Consider the following 12,680-nt stretch of genomic DNA (forward strand, 5'->3'; position numbering starts at 1 on the left):
TCTTAACCAATGTGCAATATGGAGTTGTTTTAGGGTGCCGTTTGCACCCTGTGATCTTATGATGATCTTTCCCCCCCAAAACATTTGTTCTATTCTTGTGTGTACTGGGATAACAGAATGAAAATACTTTTAAAATGCAACGTATTAACTTGTATTTTAATTACATAGTTTCGAATGACTTGATTGATTCGTTAATTCCTGCTACCTTATAGCATTTTTTGATTTAGTAACTCAGAAGTGAATTTAGTGCTCGAAACACGAAGTCTTGAGTATAGCTAATCTAAACCCTGGAGCTTATCATAAAGTCAGAACTGGGTTGGTTTTAAAATGTGCTGTACAACAAAGCTTGCTGTACTCTGGTTATTGCTTTCCACTGATCTCCTCTTCCCACTGACATTCTTGAACTTTGTATGTGTGAGCTAAAGTAAGTAGGCAGAATCATTGTGATTACGGAATTCTTGTATGAGAGAGAGAGAGAGAGAGACTACCTTTCATTGTGGGATAGTTAAGACTTCAAATTTTATAAAGTCAGAATTCTGGTTCCCCTTGTAATATTTTCTGTATAGCCTGTGGGAACCAATTCCTTTGTGAAACCATTAGTGGCAGAGATAAATACGTAATAAAAACTGGACCCCTTTGCTTCCCATCTTTCCAGAAGACTACATTTTACCTGCTAGTCTAACTCCATCCAGCATTTCCGTCGTTTTCTTTTACCTCTGCCCCAACTATCCTCTGTCTGAGATAAACTATGCGTGGGGGTGATGTGGAACAAACAACAGACCAGTGATTGTGTTGTAGCTCCCATGCTTTAGAAACAGGGTGTGTGGTGTGTGTGGTTCCCCCCCCCCCCCCAACCCCGCCTGTGTGGGCTGTTTAGACAGTGCCCGAGATTGTGCTAATTCTTCGAGGACCGTTGGTCGGGGCAGACCTTCCTAGATGTTCATTCATGAATTGGCCGGGCACATTTAAGGAACTTGAATAGGTTTGCTGATTTGAGTGATGTCAAATCTTTTTCTTTTCTAACTCGGCAGTAAATTCTCTGTTATTTGAATGATGTACTTTGGGTCAGGTATGAAACCAGGACTTCTGTGGTAAGGCAGAAGTGCACAGAGGAGACCTGGTTTTATAATTGTATATGAATTAAAGATCTGGCTGTGGCTTGCTTTGCTGGTAGGTTCTCATCTAGGAAAGGAATCTTTTTAGAGAGATTTCTGTTCTAGCCGGTTGAACTTTTCTTTTTTTACTGTCACAGAAAAGGAGTCTTGTTTGTTTTAAAGTTCTCATAGAAATAACAAATGAATGAACAAACGAATGAATCTGACAAGAGTCAAAACATGGCAAGAGTTGATAGAAAATTTCATTAAATATATTCACAAATTGGGACTCAAGTTTTCAACTTTTTAAAAAAAGTTTATTAAAAGGCACAATTTTGCTCAGAAAAATTAACTATCATTTACAAGTTTTTCTGTTACTAGATTTTCATGAAGTGATTTTTTTTTTTAAATTTTGGGAATATATTCTTAGTCTATTTTCTGATTGTGAATATATTTGTAATATTTTACTTTGATTTTCTGGGTGGATATTATAATATTATCTGGGGATGGTTATATTAATTGGAATCTATGGCATTAAAATATTCTGGGAAAGATTTAATAACTTTTTCTGCCTTGTGTAAGATGAAGAACTTTCATTAAGCATGATGTTTGTGTGATCTAATTTGAACGTTAATCTGGTTCGTTGAAGGCAGGCATCTATTTTGAAACCTCGAGGCTAAACTCAGAAAAATATTAGGCCTCTTAAATCCTACAAACACATAGAGAAGCTGCTTTAGAGGAGCTCACGCACTTCCTTCAGGTCTCTGCTCAAATGTCGCTTAATCCAGGAGACACACCCTAACCACCCTACTGGTAAACTAGCCTCACTCGCTCATAACCAGTATTTTCGTACTAGATGTTTTCTTACTAGCACTTACGACTTTTTGGTTGTGTATACTGCTGTATCCTTCCCACCAAGAGCAGTGCATGGCTCCATGATAGGTACTCTGTAATGACTTGTTGAATGAATAAATTGTTCACCATCTGTGTCCCCACTAGTAGGCAGGCCTCATGAGGGTGCCTGGCACGAGCGTGGCCTTCCAGCATTTGTTTGAAAGAATGAAATGGTCACTACCAATAGTGATCAAATTCATCTCTCTCTCTCTCTCTCTCTCTCTCTCTCTCTCTCTCTCTCTCACACACACACACACACACACACACACACACACGATCACGTTTTAATTATGTTTAAATTGCATATAGATTTCTCATCCAGAAATAGATTCTTGAAAGGATGTTATGCTGTAAGTAACATCTAGAACCCACAAAACCTGTGTTTTTTGCTAATGTAGAGGGTCACTTATGTTCAGTCACTAAACAACACTGGTATATTTTAATATAGTGCCTTTAGAGATCAGAGTATTGTCACATGACTGTCGTGTGATAAACTCATTAAATGGATTCATATCTGGATTCTTCTGTTTGCTTCCTTCTTTGTTTTTTAATTAAAAATATTTGTCTATTGTGTAAATGCTTCCTTCTTATTGCCAGTGTAAATGTTCATCGATTGTGTGCTTTCTGTACTGATATCAGGCCTCAAAACGGAGAATTAAGGATATATATTTTTCATGAGAACATTTTGTAAACTCTTGTTCACACTGAACTTTTGTTTTTCCGCTTCATCTTATATTTTTGTGGTTTCATTGGGAATGTAGTGACGTACTATGTTGAATTCCTGTATCATTACCCAGCATACTTACTGATCCCATGTCATGCACCCTTGTGAAGTAGCATGGCACTTCCGGTATTCAGGGCCTTCAGGGGAGAGGGCGTGAGAGTGTATATGAGAAAAGTGAGGAGTAGACGTGGCGTTAATCCTGGGCATCTTGAAGAGCTGAGTGCCACCCTGGCATAGCTGGGTTGATCATCTCTAGAAGGGAGTCTGAGCATCTGGAAAATAAAGATCCTTTTTCAGGCTGCATGGTGAGTGTCCAACGTTGTGAGCTTCTGAATGTGCAGTTTTTCCTTAGGAAAGAAAAATGAAAAAGACAAATCTGCTCTTTCTCTTTCTTTCCTCCAGTGATTTAGCAGAACTTTTGTGTTTTCTTCAGGTAATTAAACCCGAGAGTGGTGACAAAGAAACAGAAGGTGCCTATGAATCAGACCCCCCCGAGGAGCTGTGTGGAAGCCATGTCCTGCAGCCGTCCCTGAAAGGCTGTAATGACAGTCCTGATGTCATTATAGAGGCCCAGTTTGATGACAGCGATGCAGAAAATGGACATGGCAGCACACAAAATGTTCTGGTTGATGGTGTTAAGAAACTCTCAGTTTGTGTTCATGAAAAAGGTGAGTACTAGACTGCTGCCTGACACTTGATTTTAGTAAGCTGATAGTTTTAAGAATTGGAATTCTCTCTGTGCTCCAGAATTAATCCCACAATCCATTTGGCATCTTCCCGATTTCTGACCTGTGGCAATGTTTCGGAAAGGGGGGTCTTTGACAGCCTTCCAGCTGCTGGTTATGAGGGGGGCTGCAGTGCCACTGGTGGTTTATGTGGCCAATGGTTGCCGTTGCCATTTCCTGGTAGGTTTTGAGTCGTGTTGTTAGCTAACCTGAAATTTCCTGTGATGAGCCCAGTCCCACCCTGTGGGTGATATGAGCAGAATTAAACCAATCTTTAAAATCCTTACACAAAAAGCACTTCATTGTACCTTGGCCTTTTCTTTAACTCAGTACATTTTAAAAGTGTTTATGTCATTGGTGGTGGGAATGGATCATCTTAAATTTGATAAGTAATTCATCTTTATGTCGACAGAAAAATATGTAGCCCAACAAAAAGTCTTATATGAGTTTATTTGAGCCAAACTGACAATTGCTGGGAAGCAAAATCTCAATGGATTAAGAAAATGGTCTGGAAAATGACAATTTTGCAGCTTATTTTACACATTAGAATCAAAGGAGGGTTATATGAAATCTGTTGGTGGTAGATGAAGGGGGTGGGGGAAATTTCTGGCATTGGATAAAAAGTAAAACAGAGAGACACACACTTCTTTTTCATGGGCGTGTACAGGATCATTAATAATTAACACAACACACAGAGATGGTATTCAGGGAACAGGATAACTATGAGGGGTTCTCTGGTCTCGTGCTGTGGTGCCCGCAGTTGTGCCTTTGAGGGGTCTGGAAAAGAAGTTTACTCCGACATTTCAAAGATATGTTATTTTAGATGCAGAAAGACAACAGACAATTTCAAAGTTAAAGATTGATCTTTGTCAAGGAAGCTCAGTAGCTTACTAGGATGTGACCACCTGCCATGACCCACTCTTAGTTAGAAGTTTTACATTCAGACCACCCTGTGTGGTTAGTTTGATTTCTGGGTTTGCCATGCAGGCCTCCCCTGAGCTTGTCAGGTTTAGTATGTGGCCCCTTTTTTGTCCACATTTATAAAGTGTTTTGATTTTAAGCCTTTAAGAAAGCGTCGTCTTTCCCCTGACCAAAAGCAGGGAAAATGCGTCCTCTGAGTGCAGAAGACAGCAGGTGCAAACACGTGGTGAGGAGCTGTGACCGAGGGCTCTGCCTGACCACACTCTGAGTAACTGAGGGGAAAGGGCAGTGAAAGTTGACATATTTCAGTGGATAGATTGCTAAGAGGTTATAAATGCAGGGAGTTTATTTTCCAGCCAAATTGAGTTTTATGCGTATTGTGAAATGGAAAAGGTTGACCTGGCTAAGCCGACTAGCGTATGAGTTTTTTATCAGGAAGAAGTTTCTGGCACAGTCCCCATGAAAGGCGAGAAGAAATGCCAGAAGGTTGCTAAAGGAGGAGACTCAGCAGATTCCCTGGGGGAGGACTGGCGAGCACACCTCCTTGACCCTGGATAAAGCAGGAGGTGATTGCTGGCAGTGACTGCTTAGGGTGCACCCTGTTTCTCCACAGCTGCCCAAGCAGTGCCCGGGGGCAGCGAACATTTTCTGAAGGCACAGTCGCTTTCTGGTGTTAAGTTCTACTCATTCAGACGGACCTTCCAACTTTGAACCTCGTTTTGAACGAAGAGGCTACGGTTTCCTCAGTGCCCCACCAGAGGTGGTCACCTGAAGGCACCAGGTTCTTTCTGTGTTCTACGGCCTGCTTAGATAACTAGGAGTAGTTTCACTGTGTCCCAGCCAGTTGCATTGGGATGTTATTCCTTGAAAAGTCATTCTTCTGATGTTTCTTTTTTCTTCCTTTACAAATAGTTGGATACCGTGATCCTTTTCTGAGAGTGCGTGGGTATTAGCATAATGGCGTCAGGCATGAGTCATGTCTTTTCTATGAGATGGGAAATAACCAGGACCTTAACTAGCCAGATCCTTCATCATTAAGATCACCAAGGGAGAGAGATACTCGCAGGATGAAGCCAGGCAAAGGAGCCCTTAAAATGGACTGTTTGGCCCAAAACTACTTCGTGGAAATGAAGGTCTGGTGATTGGACTTGCAGACCTCAGCAGCCCTTTTCCCCGGGGCTCCGAGGTGAGGGGATAAGATGCCTTGACTTCTCAGTAGTAGTTGGTACCAGTTCAAGGGCAAGGAAGTGCGGATGCAGGGAAGTGATGGCAAAATTGAGGCCCGGGCTGGACACTCATAATTCACTCTGCCCTTTCGTGGGAAATTCTGATGCCAGACGTGCTCTTGATTTGTCCTCTATTGTAATTCTCCTCCTTCTCTCTTACAAAAAAATATCATCGAGTGCTTTAGAGGTCCGCTGTTTTTTCTTTCCTCTTCTTATGTATGTTTTTTCTTTCCTCTTTTTACAGTCTTCCTAGCCTACTGTTACTTATATTGCTTCCTTACTAGCCCTGACTGAGGGAACAGCCGTAATCCTTCCCTCAGTATCTGGTACAAATTTCTCTTTCCTGCTAGCCTCTAAATAGAGAGTTTGTGAAACCACATGGCTGTTTCTCATTTCTTGCCCTCTTGATATTTAGGAAAATTGCAATTTGCTCTTTTAAAAATCATGGTGTTTCTTAGGATATTTTAACCAGCTTCTCTTGTCTGGATAATATAAAATCTGGTTACAGTTAAGATGTTAGTACTTTTTGCACCATTTAAGGTTTTGAAATTTGTTATTGAAACAAACCATAACCTTAAGAACATTATAAACTTTTCCTTAGACTTCTAGAAAGGTTCTTTGCTTTGTGTTATAATTGCAAATGGTTTATTTATCCTGGTTCATACTTGTGTTCTAAACAGTGTTTTTTATTTGTTTACTTTTGTTTTACAATGTTTCTTTACTCAAAGCAAATGTTACCTATTGCATGTGTATGCATTCTAGATCCCTATTTCCCCAGGAAGCAAATCTCTAAGATAACTGCCAGTTTCTCTGGTAAATGAGCAGATAGCCTGCAAGTGTCTGTCTTTGCATTAAGAGAAAAGTTTCTCCGTGCATCTCAGACCTACACAATCATTCCTCCTAGGAAGACAGCAGGATCTGCCTCATGCTTAGTCCCCCTGAGAGACAGGGCCAAAGACCTGGGCCCCTTCTGTGGGTCCAGCCCCACAGCCTCTCAAGGCTGAGCTTTTACCACTTTCCAGGCAGTAGTGCTTTTGTCAGCACGGGAATCTGCCATCTGACAACCCCAATACATTTTCTTCGCTACCAAATGTGTGAGTGACAGTTGCCTGGTTAGCAACCTCCGAAGGATAGAAATCTAGAAATTGTGATGGCCAAGTGATACAGTAGCTGTGTCTTTCATCATCGGAATGTTAAGAACAGTGTGGCCTCTGGACCTTGGTGATCGTGACCTAATCAGGTTGTGGTGTATGTTTCCTGTTCTCTATCCGAGCAGGGTCTGCCAGAGACCTGGTTCAGTTTTCTGGTCTGGAGACAAGCCTCTACCAGTACGCTGATGGCTCAACATGGGTTTGAATGTAGAGTCGGTGACCCTTTCACTTTTCTGGCCTCTGGTCACCTTCAGCTCTTTCCAGAAGGGAGAATCCGCATGGAATCCTTGATCCCTTCTGAGGTTTGAATTGATCCACAACTGACTGCAGGAGTCAGGAAGAGCCCCCTTTTCTCACGTAAGTTTCATCTCCTTCCAGTGACAAGCCTGGCTGGGTTTACGTTCTCTTTCCTTGGATAAAAATAACTGTATTTCCCTTTGGCCGAACAAGCAAACCCATATACTATTCTCCCGTGATACTTTGGGGTTACTGTAATTCCAGGACCCTTTCTACTAACTGGCAGGAAACCCGTCTTTCTTTCTTGCAGACAAATTTCTTCATTCTTTTATTGCTAACGTTTCCAGATTCTGAGATCAAATCTTCCCTGTCCTTTTTGTTTCCTAGCTCTCCACTGTGAATAATGATGGTTATACAACTAGAATACAGTCATGTTTGCTTCAGAAGTTACATTAAAAATTATATATGTAGCAATTTCTCGTCAACCACAATTTTGGGACAATATTTTTGTGCCAATGTTGTAAAAATCTCATAGAAAATGTAAACCCTTGTCTACACCTATGTTAGAAGGATACAGTGGGAATTTTTGCTTCCCTGTCTGTTGGACTGAGCAGACAGTGCAGTCATATCAGGTGTGATTCAGGGAGAGCTGGATGGTCAGGGTCTACAATGTCTTAAGACCCAAATCCTGTGCTAGACCAGCCATTTTCCCCTGTGAAATTCCCAAAAGAAATATATGCACAGAGGATTAGCAAGGCAGAGAAGTGTATTTCTTTAGTAACTGAGGCTTTGACCCAAGCCAGAATGATTAGCCAGTCTGCATTTGTACTAGCAAAGCTTGAGGCTTCTTGTATCTTCTTTCTCATTCCTACCAACAGTTAGGATTATTCAGCTTTGTCACTTTTTGTCATCAAGATTAAGTTCTGTTAATTGCCTTTTCATATCATTTTCCTATTGTTCTATCAGGGTTACTGCTCTGTTGTTGATTTGTGGAAATTTCTCATCTGTTCTCTATTAACAATCTCTTTCCCGTTTTAAGCATTACAAATCTCTCCTTCCATTCTGCCATTTAGTCATTTGTCTATTAACTTTGTGATATCTTTCATTGACCAAAAATCCTTAATGTGATGAACGTAATCATATACTTTATGGGTTTTTAAGTTTTTCCCTGTTTCTAGGTCACATAGATATTCTGCCATGTAATCTTATTATTAATTCCACAGTTTTGCCTTTTGCTGAATTTTATGATGCTGATTCTTTATTGATTGAGATTATCATCTGGTTTCTCTCCTCTAAATCTCTTTCTGATGTCGAACCATCCTTGAATTCCTAGGATAAATCCTACTTAATCCCCATGTTTTATTATTTTTAAAATACACTATTGGATTTACTTAGATAATGGTTAGGATAGGATTTTTGTGTGATGTTAAATGGACCTATCATTTTCTTGGCATTATCTGATTTTTTAGAATCAGGATTATATCAGCTTCATGAAATGTCCTGGTAAATTTTTGACTGTTTCCTATTTTTCCGGAACAGCTTGTATAAGACAGGAATTAACTGTTCCTTAAAATTTGGTAAAATTCATTGTAAAATTGCCTGCACCTGCTGTTTTTCAGGGGGCAAGATCTTTGCTCTTTTAATCTCTTTCATACTAATTGATCTGTTCAAGTTCTCTCTTTCTGTGCCAATTTTGGCATAACTTAATGGGAATTTATCCACTCAAATGTATTAGCATATAGATATTACTAATACTCTTTAATATTCTTTAATTATTAAAAAAAATCTCCTTATGCCTCCCTTTTGTACTTTTGCCTCCCTTTCATTATGTATTTTGATTTTTTGAATCTTCTCTATTTTCTTGAAAACTCTTGCTTGACAGATACATATCTTATTAATCTTTTTAAGGAATGTGCTTTTTAGTTGTGATTTTTCTTTTTATGGTAGATGTGTATATCATTGATATTTTCTCTTATCTTTATTCCTTATTTTGGGGGTTCACTTTTTTGCCCTTTTCCCAACTTCTTGAGTTGAGTATTTAGCTTATTTTTTTTTTTAGGTTATTATTTTTAATCTTTTTGTTTCTTTTAAAATGTTTTCAAAATTATAAATTTTCCTTTAAATTTCCCTCCTTTTTAGCTGTATTCCACAGATTTTGACTTGCAGTATTTTTATTATTAGGTCTAAATATTTAATTTTCTTTATGATTTCTTCTGTAACTGGATTGGTTATTTATTAAGGCTATTTAATTTCTAGGGTTTTTTTTGCTATTCTTTTGATGTCACTATTTAATTTTTTTGTATTGTGGTTAGAAAACAGTCTGTTATGTTGTTAGTTCTTTATAATTTATTGAAACTTCTTTTGTAGTCTATTACATGGCCTTTATTTCTAGATATTCATGTATGCTAAGAAAGATATATATATATATATATATATATATATATATATATATATCCCAAAAACGTAATACATAATTATATTGTTTTCTTCATAAACTATTATTTTATGTACTTAATCTGTCAGTTTCTGAGAGATATGTTTAAAAATACATGTCTATAAATTTTGATTTATTTATCCTGCAGTCTTGTCAACTGTGGCTTGATATATTTTGAAGTTGTATTGTTACGTACATACGTGTATAGTAGGATATAGCTAGATATATTTTTGTGTATATGCATACCCATATATGTATTTATACATAAAAAAATCACTGATATTTATTGAGCATTTACTATATGCTAGGTTCTAAGTACTTTATAATTGATCCTCCTTATGTGTAATTATTTAACCCTTAAAACATATTATATATTTCAGGAATTTAATGATACCTATTTCAGAGATACTTGTAGTTTTTATTCCCGAAGCACAGAAAAGCTACATAGTTGGTAAGTACACTTTAGAATCCCTGGTAGCTTTTTAAGAAATATCAATGCCTAGATACCACCCCAGGCATTCTGATTCTAGTTGATCTGGTATTTTTAAAAGCTCTCCAGAAATTCAAGGATTCTACTGTGTAGCCAGAATCGAACAGTCCTAGACTCTCCCTCTTAACAGTTATACTGTATCTCTCCTCGTAAGTAGCAGTGTACAGAGCACAGGTTCAACATTTCAAGGCAGGCCAACCTTCAGTGTAATAATCGATTCAGTCAAGGATCAGCAATAGGTGAAAGGTTGTTGGAGACTAAGACATTCACATGGACTCCAAGTGTCATGCCACCGTTGACGCACTACTTACTTACACTGGGCGAAACGCCCTTCGATAGTGGACCCATTTGGTGGGCACTGCTTTAACCAACTGGTTAAGCTTAGCGTCACTAACAGTGGGACAGGACAGCCTGACATTTTGTGCCTTCTGATGGGATGCCTTATTACACGACACATCCTGTGAAGTATTCCTGCCAAAAATGTTTCACTTGAATCAAGCCTCTAGCCCTAACTGCTAGTATACTGGAAATGTAGGGCATCCTGGAGCAAGTTAAGTGACACCATGGGAGAAATAATAGGGTGGATCTGGTAGGTGGGATAATCCATGAGACAACCAGCCTGTACTGTTCAAAAAAGGCCGTTGTCATGAAGAACAAAAAACAAGGGGAAATGATCTAGAGGAAGAGGGACCAAAAGAAATGTAACCAAAAATAATATGTGAGCCTTGATTAGATCGTGGATTGGGGAGAAAATACAGTAACAATAATTGGGGAAATTTAAATTTAGACTGTATATTAGATGACTTTTTGGAATTACTGTGAATTTTCTTAGTTATGATAATGATATGAAAGATATTTAGAAGAATGTCCTTATTCACCTCTACACTCTAAAAAGTTATTGAAGAACCCAAAGTGCTTTTGTATATGTAGGTTACATCTATCAGTATTTCTGTATTTAAAATTAAAACTACAAAACCTTTTAAAATATTGTTGCAAAATAAGTATACTTCTAGTTGTATTTCTGTGTACATTTAAGAAAAACTTCAGATTGTAAAATAATGATTTCTTGGGCACTAATGAGGTTAATGAGATTGTAGTAGATGTAACTACAGTTGAAATATTGAGGAAAAAAGGGAATTCATCTCTAAACTGAACTTGTTTATACTTTATTATCTCAGAAAACTCTAAGAAACACAAGAGTACATAAGCACACATGCCAGTAGTTGTTAGAGCAGGGCTTAGCAAAGGTATCTTTTAAAGGGCCAGATAGTAAATATTTCCTTGGTTGTGAGCCGCGCAGGTGACAGACTTTTCTGTCACAACTACTCAACTCTGTTGTAGCCTAAAGGCAGCTGTAGGAACATGTAAATGAACGGACATGGCTGGATTTGGCTTGCTGGCAAGTTTAGTTTGCTGATCTCTACACCCACAAGAGAATGAGAGTGAAAAGAAGAGATAATGTCTTAGTATGACTACGAAGAGTCTTCACCTGTGGATGCTGACAGGGTCCCAAACCACACTCGGAGAACCACTGGCATGGCTGCTGGAATTGATAGTTGATGCTCAACAGGATCTTAGTGCATGTTTTAATTATTCTTTACTGTTAGGACATTAAACACTCCTTAGGTTTCGTAGTTTTAAATGGCTATACGATGGGTTTTGCCTGTGGAATGCTAATTGTAGTCATTCAGGCTAAAATCTATTGCCTCGATTCTTTTGGTCAATTGTGGGATCTTTTGGAGGACTGTTTGTGCCCTATTTTGCTGTTCTGGCTATAGCCTGATCTATGTGTATCTTCATTTATGAAACCTACACACTTTGTGACTTACAGACTCTTAGAACCTTGTACTATGTTTAATAGCTTATATATAGCATTGTCTTGCACATTTCTTATTAGAAAAAACTTGAGTACTTTGTGTTTCTGGTATTAATTTGAAAGGAAATTTTTTTCTAGCATTTTCCACAGGTAATTGTTGATATATATACGAAAACTATTGCGGTTGGTTTTGTGTATTTTTTTTAACTTAGATACCTTAATGAGTGCTCTTATTATTTCTAGTAATTTTTAGTTGGTTATTTTGATTTTCTAGGTATAAACTTATCTGCAAATAATAATTCTGCCCCTTCCTTTCTTATTTTGTGCTTCTTATTACCTCATTTCATTGGCCATTGAACTGTATTACATAATAGTGGTGATTGCCTTCTTCCGGACTTTAATGGGAATGCTTCTAGTATTAAACTCGCAAGCACAATGCTGGTTGTTGGCTTCAGACCAAGTTAACCAAGTCTCCTCTTTCTTTTTTACTAAAAGTTCCTATTAGGACTGGATATTGAATTTTTTTTTCAAGCACCTTTTGAGCTTCTTTCAAGATACTGTATTTCCCTTTGGCTTGTTTACATGATGACATATAACAGTGAATAATTCTTGCATCCCTTATACAACCATGACCCTCGTTTGGTCATGGTATATAGCATGTTTTAATATGTAACTCAGTTCTGTTTGCTAATAACTTATTTAGGATTTTTGTATTTATAATACAAAATGTGAGATTGGTCTGCAGTTTATTTTTATTCTGCTGTCTTTGTTGTGTTTTGGTATCAGGTTCTATTAATTTTGGAAGAAGAATTGGGAAGCCTTTCTTTTTCTCAGTGCTTTGGAGCAGTTAAAGTAGCGTTGAGAATGATCAACTGTTCTCAATGATTGAAGCATTTAAAAAACTCGTACTGGAAACATGGGTTAAGGCTTTCCTTAGCTGGCATCTTTCTCCATCTCTAGTGATTATT

General features: G+C 38.1%; 1 protein-coding gene across 3 annotated transcripts in view; it reads left to right on the forward strand.

The window, feature by feature from the left end:
* Positions 1 to 12,680, forward strand: part of DIS3L2 (DIS3 like 3'-5' exoribonuclease 2) — a 296,388-nt gene that overhangs the window by 94,833 nt on the left and 188,875 nt on the right. For all 3 annotated transcript variants that reach the window (XM_074314980.1, XM_074314986.1, XM_074314989.1), the window contains exon 6: positions 3,146 to 3,380. In XM_074314980.1, the coding sequence (XP_074171081.1) occupies positions 3,146 to 3,380 (235 nt within the window). The remainder of the gene's footprint in view (positions 1 to 3,145; positions 3,381 to 12,680) is intronic.

This window comes from Rhinolophus sinicus, linkage group LG01, assembly GCF_036562045.2.
Source record: "Rhinolophus sinicus isolate RSC01 linkage group LG01, ASM3656204v1, whole genome shotgun sequence".
NCBI lineage: Eukaryota > Metazoa > Chordata > Mammalia > Chiroptera > Rhinolophidae > Rhinolophus > Rhinolophus sinicus.